General features: G+C 41.3%; 1 protein-coding gene across 2 annotated transcripts in view; it reads right to left on the bottom strand.

The window, feature by feature from the left end:
- Nucleotides 1-405: 405 nt before the first annotated feature.
- The window catches only part of IRAK3 (interleukin 1 receptor associated kinase 3), a 51,595-nt gene continuing 40,866 nt past the window's right edge, over nucleotides 406-11,134 (bottom strand). For both annotated transcript variants that reach the window (XM_055328397.1, XM_055328398.1), the window contains exons 9-12: nucleotides 10,096-10,294; nucleotides 9,784-9,846; nucleotides 9,533-9,697; nucleotides 406-7,837 (exon numbers count right to left, since the gene is read on the bottom strand). In XM_055328397.1, the coding sequence (XP_055184372.1) occupies nucleotides 7,328-7,837; nucleotides 9,533-9,697; nucleotides 9,784-9,846; nucleotides 10,096-10,294 (937 nt within the window). In that variant the 3' untranslated portion in view covers nucleotides 406-7,327. The remainder of the gene's footprint in view (nucleotides 7,838-9,532; nucleotides 9,698-9,783; nucleotides 9,847-10,095; nucleotides 10,295-11,134) is intronic.

The following is an 11,134-nucleotide window of genomic DNA, read 5'->3' as shown; positions in this document are numbered from 1 at the left end:
CGATCCCAGGTCTCCAGGATCGCACCCTGGGCCAAAGGCAGGTGCTAAACCGCTGCGCCACCCAGGGTTCCCTCAATTTTCACTCTTGCCAAGAGGACCAAGAATGCCCCTTTGCTTATATTCTTGTCAATTATTTGAATATTTGCCCATCTGGGCACATACAATTAATACCAATAAAGTAGGGGCACCTGGGTGGTTCAGTTGGTTGAGCATCTGCCTTTGGCTCAAGTCATGATCCCATGGTCCTGGGATCGAGCCCCACATCATTGGGCTCCTTGCTCTGCAGGGAGCCTGCTTCTCCCTCTCCCTCTGCCTGTTGCTTCCCATGCTGTGTTCTCCCCCTCTCTCTGTCAAATAAATAAAATGTGTTAAAATAATACAAATTAAATAATAAACACACATATATTTACTTTTTAAAAAATTCTCAAATAGAGGATGCCTTTATTTTTTAAGTTCCCCTTTTTCAGAGCAGGTATTTCCTGATTTGAATAAATCAGGAATAAAGAGTTTTCAGTTTGCATCCCCACTTCAATATTGGTGTGACTCCAGATAAGAGTCAACTTTCCCAGCTCACTAGGCATTCAAAGCCTAAGTGATGAAGGCATCTACCACATACTAGATACTTCCATGTTAACCGAGTCTGAATCTCCCACAAGTAAGCTTTCTACCTGCTTACCCTCCATGCAATTAATGTTGCTCTGTAAGAAATTTTTTTTAAAGATTTTATTTATTTATTCATGAGAGACAAAGACACAGGCAGAGGGAGAAACAGGCTCCATGCAGAGAGCCCAGTGTGGGACCTGATCCCATGACTCCAGGATCACGTCCTGGGCGGAAGGCAGGTGCTCAACCGCTGAGCCACCCCGGCGTCCCTGTAAGAAATTTTAAAATTAAGGAGCCAATTAAGAGCTTTGGAACTATCCCCTTGCTCTTTGTAGAGGTAACCACAAAGCTTTCAATGAGGCAGATGACATCAATAAGAAGGCACTGAAGTGAAAGTTTGGTAGGCAATGTAGGTCTTTGGAGCAAAAATGTCTCCCAAGAAAATACTTGCATGTCATGTTCAATAGACCATCAAATATTTATAAATAATTTGACAGAAAGATGGAAACAAACTATCACAAGTATCAGTTTATCTTCTATCAAGATGCTGGTCTGTGATTACTTAGAAATGGTTTGGGAATATTTTCCACCATGAAGCAAATTTGTAAGCAATGTACACAATGTCTAATTCCTCTTTTTAAAGATATCTCAGATATTAATATTTGACATTAATAACTTTTTATCCACAAATAGCAGTATGGAACCATCTAGGCAAATGAATGCCAGTAGAATGGATCTTAGAAACATGGCACTTTGGGAACAATGTAGATGACAGTGTTGATATACTAGGTACCAATGATTTGAAGATGTTTTAAAGGACTATTTAGTTCATTCACTTTACAAATATTTATTGGGCCCCATTACATGCCAGATACCATGTTAGTTGTTAGAGATACAAAAATGAGCAGGATATAGACCCTGCTCTCAAGGAATTTTCAGTTTTGTGGAGAAGAGAGAAGTCAATAACTACATTTTGGAGTGATAGGGAGGTGAGGCATGTGTAGGTGCTTCGGGTCCTTAGAAGAACCCAGTTGAAGATGCCACGAGTAGCCAAATAAATATCCTGAAGAAATCATAGGTCAATGGAAGAAGAAGGTCTGTTACGGTGGCTGCAAACCATGCCATCCTGCCTACTGCACACTAATAGCAAAGCAACAAGCCACTGTAGAGACATTAGCTGTAAAACAGGATAAGGAGAAGTCTCTGTGAACCCCTAGAAAGAGCTGGCGAAGAAGCCAGAGTCTAAGTCCAGACAACACTCTCTGCGAGATGGCTCAGGGAGGCTGGTCTCCTGGAGAGCCACCAGTGAGCATTAGAATTGAGATGAAAGGGGGTCGGTGAAGGATCTCAAGATGGCTGGGCAAAAACTTGCTCTAAAAACCATTGACTGGGTAGCTTTTGGGGAGATCATACCCCGAAACCAGAAGGCCATTGCCAACTCCCTGAAATCCTGGAATGAGATGCTTACCTCCAGGTTGGCTACTCTTCCTGAGAAACCACCTGCTATCGACTGGGCTTACTACAAGGCCAATGTGGCAAAGGCTGGCTTGGTAGATGACTTTGAGAAGAAGTTTAATGCCCTGAAGTTTCCTGTGCCAGAGGATAAATACACTGTCCAGGTGGATGCTGAGGAAAAAGAAGATGTGAAAAGCTGTGCTGAGTTTTCGTCCCTCTCAAAGGCCAGGATTGAAGAATATGAAAAAGAGCTGGAGAAGATGAAGAACATAATTCCATTTGATCAGATGACCACTGAGGACCTGAATGAAGTCTTCCCAGAAACCAAATTAGACAAGAATAAATATTCCTATTGGCCTCACAAGCCAATTGAAAATTTATAAACTTGAGTTGAGGAGAAAGCCCCAGTTCTCATATTATAAACATTGGACATTGAAAATAATGATACGGAAAAAAAAAAGAATTGAGATTAAAGGAATGGTGTTTCCTTTCATCCATTCATTCATTTATTCCCTTGAACATAAGCTCCATGAGATCAGGGATCTTTGTTGGGTGTGATCTTCACTGCGTCCCCAGCTCCCCAGAACAGTGCCTGACACAAATGTTGATAAATGTTCATTCAAAGAATGAATGGTTGGATCAGTGTATATATTTAACTCACATCTAATGACAAAGTGGATAACTGTTAACAGAGAAGCAGGATAGTGAAAAAAGGCGGAAGACATGTCAAGCCTTGTGTCCTCACTGAAACCTTGTGGATTCAACAAATGACATCTATGCCTTTTCATAAGAGCTTGGATCTGTGGGGGCTTCTCTGTAACATGCAGTACGAGAAAGGGTGTGGGCCTTGAAACCAGAGAGATGTGCATTCAAATCCGGGCTCTCCCAGATATGGGAGGGCCTCAGGCATGTTCCTTACCGTCTGTAAATAAGTCTTCTCACCTCTAAAATGGGATTCAGATCTTTGGGGTGGCTGCGAAGGCTAAACAGGGAAAAAACACAGAAACCTCTGGACCCAGCTCCCTTTGCCCTTGCCCATCCTTCCAGCCCCAGGGCCTGTGTTGTGTGGAGTTCTGAGAGCTCCTGGCCCCCAAACCTCTGGATGTCCATCCTGGGCCCCCTTTTCTATTTCTCTTCCTCCCTCTCTCTCTCCAGCAAGCTTCTCCAAGAAACCTTCCTTCCTCTCTTATAAGTACACAGTAACCTCCTTACCCTTTTATTTTCAGTTCCATTGGTTTGTGGTTCAAATACCAGATGTTACCAAACTGTTGAGTTGGCTAGTTGCCTTTCCTCCTTCCTCAGTGTCCTAGGAGCCAACACAGTGCTTGATAAATGCTACTCAGGCTAACCCTCATTTCCTAGACTCACCACATCTCAAGTCATAGAAGCTGTTTTACACAGGCTAACATACCATCCCATGAGGCTATACGATAATGCAGCGAGTTTCGGATCATTATAACAATTCTCAAGAAGTCAATAAAGGTGATTATGCCAGAAGTCCCATACCTGTTTTCAAAGACCACGAAATATTTTCCCTGTGCTTTGGGACATTATAAAGTGAGGCCAAAAAACCTAACAAGTAAATAAGATTGGCCTAGGGGATTGCCCATGGTGCATTATATAGGTGAAAAATGAGTGAAATTCTTTACTAATTGATCTTTGCTGATCAAAGGGAACACTTGAAGGCTCATTCTTGGTTTCTTCATGTACCTGAGTCTCCAAATCATGAAGCCATGGAGGTCCTCTCTTATTGCCCAGAGCAGTGTGCAAGATTTAATTCCTATCAATGACCCTGTATTAACACACCAGAAGGCAAATCAAGGAGGACTAGTTTACTTAATAGAAGATTCTTTTAATTTTCAGCCACAGTGGCATCTGCCTGCCATATCATTGATCAGGTTATTGCCAGATAATCTGACTTGTTCTTTAAGATGTACAAAGTAGTCATACCCTAGCAAGGTGACCACATCAGAAAAGATGACTGATTAACAATATTTCTAGAGCTCCTACTCCAAATAACTAAAAGCTTAAGTAAGAGGGCAAATATAAAAGAATTTTTTTAAATGATTACTCTCTCAAAAACCATACACCTAGATGGAAAGGTACTGATCTATGACTATTTGAGAACACTCTAAGGCAGAGGTTCTCAAAGAGTGGTCTGAACAGCAGCAGCATGAGCGGTATCTGGGAACTTGCTAGAAAGCCAAATTCCTAACCCCAGAACTACTGCATCAGAAACTGAGTGGGGTCCAGCAATTTGTTTTTTGTTTTTTGTTTTCAGCAATTTGTTCTTAACAAGACTTCCGCATCATTTGGATGCACACTGAAGTTTGGGAAACACTGCTAAGCGAATTCAAATCAACATAATTCCAACATAATTCCATGTGCCAAGTAATGGCTCAGGCTTGGTGTTCATCACAGCTCCCTTTATGACCTCTCACCGAGGGTACTGGGAGGTCCAGACTCAAGGCGAAAAACAGTTCAACATAAAGTCAATTCTTGATCGTCTTGATTACTTCTTTTGAATTACTAGTGGCAACTTCACACAATGCCAGGCTAATTTCCCCAATTCGGCCAAAATAGTTTCAGATTATGTTTCTAAGATAAGCTAAATCCTGATGGTTTATAATATATAAAGCCAAACACCAAAAGCTTTTATACTTCTTTTCATTAACATGTATAATCGAGAGCTGCCAAACTAGGACAGATCACAAGAAATCATACAAAGTCTGGTCCAACTGTTTGTCCCTACTAATTTTGGCACATGGGCGATTTGGGAGCATTGTCAACACATGCCATGAACATATGGGCAAGACAGTGAAGGGCAGTCAGGGCACGTGAGGGCCAGCCTGAGCATGACTTCTCTCAACTGTTTACCTGGACCTTTATGTGGACTGCCAATCAGACTAAGGCATATTCTATTTGAACCTCATCATGAGATCCTTTTTCCCAGAATTATAGCTTCATGTTTCTGACCTTGGTCTCTTAACCTGACCCTGATTCCTGATGACTTTCTTCTTTAATCATTTGTTCTTAAATCTGAAATCTGGCCTCCAATCTCACTATGATTAACCTAACTGTACTAACTCACCAAAAATAATAATAATAAAAAAATAAAGGAAGAAAGGAAAGAAGGAAGGAAGGAAAGAAAAAGAAAAAAATGTCTATAGAAGGCTAGAGGTCTACCCTTTTATTATAAATGTGCTAGAGAAGGAAATTCCATTAATCCTATGGAAATGGTTTTTGTGGAGTATTTCTATTCATCATCATGAAGACAGTCCTTATCCCCACTTTATTCAGCAATGTTTACCATAGCTGAATTTCTTATTATGTGGGTTCTTAGAGATAATTTTTTTTTATTTACTTATGATAGTTATACAGAGAGAGAGAGAGGCAGAGACACAGGCAGAGGGAGAAGCAGGCTCCATGCACCGGGAGCCTGACTTGGGATTCGATCCCGGGTCTCCAGGATCACGCTCTGGGCCAAAGGCAGGCGCCAAACCGCTGCGCCACCCAGAGATCCCTCTTAGAGATAATTTAATTCAACTTCACTTGTAAGGAAACAACAGCTCTGTACAGGCTAATGTGGGCCTTGAAGAGATGACTCCTTACACACTCAGGGAATGTGACAGAGTAATGTGTCCTCCCCTCCCCCCCAGCAGGATATCCATGTCCTAATCCCAGAAACCTGTGAATGACTTCACAGGAGAAAAGAGACATTGCAGATGTGATTAAATTAAGTGTCCTGAGATTCAGAGATTTCTGTGGATTATCTGAGTGGGCCCAACACAAACACAAGGATCCTTACGAGAAGCAGGAGGCCCAAAGTAAGAGAAAGAGGTGATGAAGAAAAGATCAAAGAGAGAAAGAAAGAGAAATCTTCAAAGATTCAAAGATGCCACATACTGGCTCTGAGAATGGAGAAAGAGGCCACGAGTCAGTGAATGCAGGTAGTCTCTAGAAGCTAGAAAAGGCAAGGGGACAAATTCTCCCCTAGAGTCTCCAGAAAGAATGTCAAGGACCTCTGACCTTCAGCACTGTAAAATAACTAAATTGTTTTGTTTGTCTGGTTTTTTTTGTTGTTGTTGTTTTGTTTTGTTTTTTTAAGTAATCTCTATACCCATTGTAGAGCTCAAACTCACAACCCTAAGATCAGGAGTCAGATGCTCTACCAACTGAGCCAGCCAGGCACCCCAACTTACACTGTTTTAACCCAGTAAGTTTGTTATAATTTGTTTAGCAACAAAAGGAAATTAATACAGGTAGTTTACAAGCCAGTCAGAGAGACTGGATGGCACAGGCAACTTTGATATAATTCAGAAAGTAACAAATATAAGATAGAAACACAAAAACAATGCTGTGGCAATGCTGATGAAGTCAGTACTTCTGGGTGGAGAGATTTAGGAAGCTTCCTGGAAGAGGCACTTCTGCTGAGCCTTGAAGGACGGGTAGGATTTCCACAGGGGGAAGGACGGGTGGGATTTCCACAGGGTAGGAAGGACGGGTAGGATTTCCACAGGGGGAGATCCAGTAAACAGGAGGTAGAGGCACAGAGTTGGCTGGTATAGAATCAAACTAAAAGCTGACATCGGCCCTTGTGACCAGCGATTTTCTCAGAAATAAAAATTAACTGATTAAAATTTTATACATTCTACTCAAGATATAATAGTTTGCAAAAAAAAATTGTAACAATAGCCAACAACTATATGATACATGATAAACTATCCTAAGAGTTTAAATAGAGAAATACAGATCTTGGGCACGAATTCCCTCTTTCCACAGAACATGTCATAGTCGGGAGCAAATCTAGCTCATTTTCAGACAGGGATGAACAGAAAAAATACTAAGGGTTAACTGAAGTAAACAAAAGGGCAATTATTTAAAAAGGCATCTGCTAACATTTACAAATTAGACACTTCCTACAACCGTCTCAAGCAAGCTAAACAGAACAATGGAACCTAACTGAACTGACCGTACATAGCAGACTGGAGGATCTGAGGGCTCATGTTGATGATGACGAAGACAACAGAATCCAGTCCCTTTTTGGTAGGTTTTGTTTGAAGTCAAAGGTCATGATCTTAAGTAATTTTGAATGGCTCTAACTTAGCCTAGGTTTGAGCCACTCTGTTTTGGGAATTGGGAAGGAAGGAATAACATCGTCCAAATTGTTGACCTGCATCACCCAAACTCACCATCGATAGTCCTCTTAGCATCACTTATGGTGACAATGTTTTCCCAAGACGATACCTGTCCTCGGGTGCCTTAGCAATTACTTGCTTTCTTCTTTATCGTCTGGTGAAATCGATTCCCTTTTATACTGTTCACATTCGTTCCAGGAAAATTCACAGGAACAGCTGGTCTCCACTGGCCTGCTCCTGTAAGAATGGCCTGGAGCTTCTACAGAAGGGTCCATATCCGTACCATAGGCCCCTGGGTCCTGGGATAGAGCTACATGCTTTGGAGACCCACTTTCTTTACAAGAAGAACTGGGCCTGTTGCAGGTATCCTCATTCCTCTCACTGCCTGTCTTTCGGTCAAAGCCCAGAAACGTAACCTCGGACTGGCTGCATTCGAATGGAACTTTCTGAGTCACTCCAACTTTTCTCAAACCTTTATCATGAGGCAGTGAATGATTATTCTGGTTTTCATCATCTTCCACTGGAATACTTGGTACGTTCTCCAAGAAGAGAGGAGAAGGACACCTGAAGGACTTTAGGGAGGTGGGAGGATCTTCAGCAAAATATAAGCTGGCTTGAGTACTTTCAAGAGTAGTTAGGACCTGGTTAACCAAGAAGCAAACAAACATGGAGTTAAGCTTGAATAACCTCTCCTTTTACCTTATTTCCATCTACCTGCTAAGGAATGTTCTCGTATTTTCATGAAATAAGTTCAACTATAGAGTTTTGAATGAGAAGGTATTGAAGATTAGCTTAAACCCCTTCAGTTTAATGAGTAAATTAAGAGACTTGAAACCAAATATAAAAGAAACTGCAATGAAGTAAACATCAAGGGACCTGAGTTAAGGCTTAGATTTGCCCCCAGCTGCTGTGGGACCTTGGCTGAGTCTCTGTCCATTTTTCACTTCAACCTTAATATGTGGAGTACCAGAAAGTGTCAGAGGACAGGGGACCCAATCCGTAGTTCTCAAATGCCAGATTTACATACAGGAGCTTTCTTAAAATACAGATCCCCTGGTCCCAATCTAAAGATCATCACTGAAAAAAATATGAAGACAGGGGCCCAGGAATCTGTATTTTAAAAGCTTCTCAGTTGGTTTGGACGTGCAGCCCAAACCAAGAACTACTGACCTGATTTAAAAGAACATGTAGCCTCCCTTCACACACACGTCATTTTTAAAAATATATTTAGAGAGCTTTACTATTTGCAAAGTGCCTTCACACGCATTACTTCGTTTATTCTGCACAAACAACACTGTCATCCTCATTTTACAGATAATAAAGCTGAGGCTCAGAAAAGATCACTAGCCAGGAAGGAGCAGATCTATTGCTTGACCTCAGATCTGGCTCCCAACTCCAGGTTTCTTCCACTATATATCTCACAGCTCTTTTTGGGCCCAAGATACCAGGTCACATAGCTCTCACTGGTGGTGCCAGGCCTAAAATATAGCTCTCCTGACTCCCAGGCCAGTGCTCTTCATATTCTGATTGTGCTGATCTCTTGTTGAAAACCCTTTCATGGCTCTGCCATAGATTCAGGATAAACCCAAAATCCCAGAATGGAATTCACATCCCTCTATCACCTGGAACTTTCTATGATTTTAAGCACTCCAGCTTTTGCCTCACCACCTCCCACTTCCATGAACTACCTGCAGTATCAGTGCTGGAAAATCCATTACCTCTGAGCTTTGTAGGTATAAATTCTCTTCGACTAAAATGCCTTTCTATTCTGACTCTATGCTCCCATGTTGACCTGGGCTTCCACCTACCATTATGCTTATCTCTCTGTACTGAAAAGCCACTTGAACTAATCTGAGCTCTCATTTGAGGCTGAGGGCAACAACTGTATCTTGATTACTGTTGCATCCTCCGTATCCAATACCAAGTCTGGCACATGCAAAGTAAGCACCAGCTACATATTTGTTGAAGAAATAAACAACTAAATCAATGGATGATGAAATTGAAGAGTAAATTTTAAAAATCAATAGAGGAAATATGAAATGCATTTTTAATGGACCAAATCTCTTAATGAAGGTCGAATAAAATTCTCTCCAAGCTGCTCACTTCAGTCTTTTCATTAAATTTCTTGTGGTGCCCTATTCCCACCCAGCAATGACCTCTACCAGAGTACCAAATAATGTGACTTGTTGACTTGGAAGAACCATTAGGTTAGAACTCTGTGTGAGGAGTTGGATTTGCCTCATTGATAAAGAATTCACTTAGACACACAATTTATCCAATTTAGATTTTTCCATGGTTCTGTGGGCTTGGTTTTGAGTAAAACCATGTGTACGTACTTCATCCATTGATGGTCTTAACTTTGCCCGCGAGGTAGCACACTGGCCTGCCAAAGAGAAGAGCTTGGCAGAGAAGTTCCGAGGACAGGGATGCACTTTCTTATCTAGAAATGAAAGACATGAATCGAGGCCTCTCTTCTCCATCAATTCCATAAGGAGATCCCTCTAGAAAGAGAAGAAGACAACTTTATCTTTTAGAACTCTACCCCCAAAATGACCGAGAGATAGGAACAGACGAAGACGATTCTCACCAGCTGGATATGCTTTGGATCATCTAACACCACTTTACAGCCTGTTAGAACCTCCATTATTACCTATAAAGAATACAGAGAAAGTCAACTACAAACATATGTAAGATATATATGCAGAATTAGTTGCAGTGATTAACTTTAACAATAGATATCGTTCATTCTAATTAATGACTTTATATTTTACTCTTTGATTACACAAAATTAACGTATAAGACGATGAGTAACAGTCAAAAGCCCTTAAAAAGTTCTTAGAATTTAGAGCATTCCTGGGAATAAGCTTTCCTCCTTTGTTGACTGGTACTTGGTACTTACAATTCCAAAGCTATAGACATCCGTTTTAATGGAAAGTTTGCCCTGTCTGATGTACTCTTCAGGCATGTACCACAGATGTTTACTGCTGCTGCTGGCCACGCTTATGGTACAGCTCTGGTGTTCCAGGTGGGGTCGGAAGTGCGCCATGCCAAAATCAGTTAGCTTGGGTTGAAACTGATCATCCAAAAGTATGTTTGCACTAAAATCATGATCGAAGACAAACAAGACAAAAACATCACAATGACATTCCGGTGGGAAAAAAACGACAAGCTCACCTTCATTTCTGGTTAATGCCAAACACTGACAAAACAAAGCCATGCACAGTTTTTCATGAACTAGAGGGTATTTTCTTATTCTTCTTAAAGTATAAATACAAGTAGTATGTAAAACTCTAAAATGAAAACCTGGGTGCCTGGGTGGCTCAGTCAGTTGATTTCAGCTCAGGTCTTGGTCTCAGGGTCCTGAGGTCTCAGCCCCTGTTGTGGCTCCATACTCAGCAGGCAGTCTGTTTGGGATTCCTTCTCCCTCTCTTCTCCCTCTATCTCTCCCCCTCTTCATGCACACACTCTCTAGCTCCCGTGCTGCCTCTCTCTCTCTCAAATAAATAAATCCCTTAAAAAAATGAAATAAAATGGAGACCTGACCCAGGAATAGTGCGCTTTTCAAGTGTATAGATACATATAGAGCGTTGGCAGATAAAGCTGATGCTTTGTCAACAGGAAAAACTAAAGTTAACCAAAGCCACTTTCCTTGCACCCTTCTGATACGCAGTAAGACCACTAACTGGGTTTTAATCAGCTAACAATCAAGTACCTGTGATGTGCACAGAGCTCAGGAGCTTATCAGCTTACCAGCCTATCAGCAGCGAGCTACCAACCTGCAGAGATGTGAGGAATCTTTGGCAGCCTTATGGATAACCCTGGTCTACTGTCCCAGCTCTATGGACTTTCTAGGGACTAATGACAAAAATGTCTTTGAGTCTTATTTATTTATTTATTTATTTATTTATTTATTTATTTATTTATTTATTTATTTTAAA

Source organism: Nyctereutes procyonoides, unplaced genomic scaffold (assembly GCF_905146905.1).
Source record: "Nyctereutes procyonoides isolate TBG_1078 unplaced genomic scaffold, NYPRO_anot_genome, whole genome shotgun sequence".
NCBI classification, from domain to species: Eukaryota; Metazoa; Chordata; class Mammalia; order Carnivora; family Canidae; genus Nyctereutes; species Nyctereutes procyonoides.
This window is presented reverse-complemented; position numbering and strand designations above follow the sequence as displayed.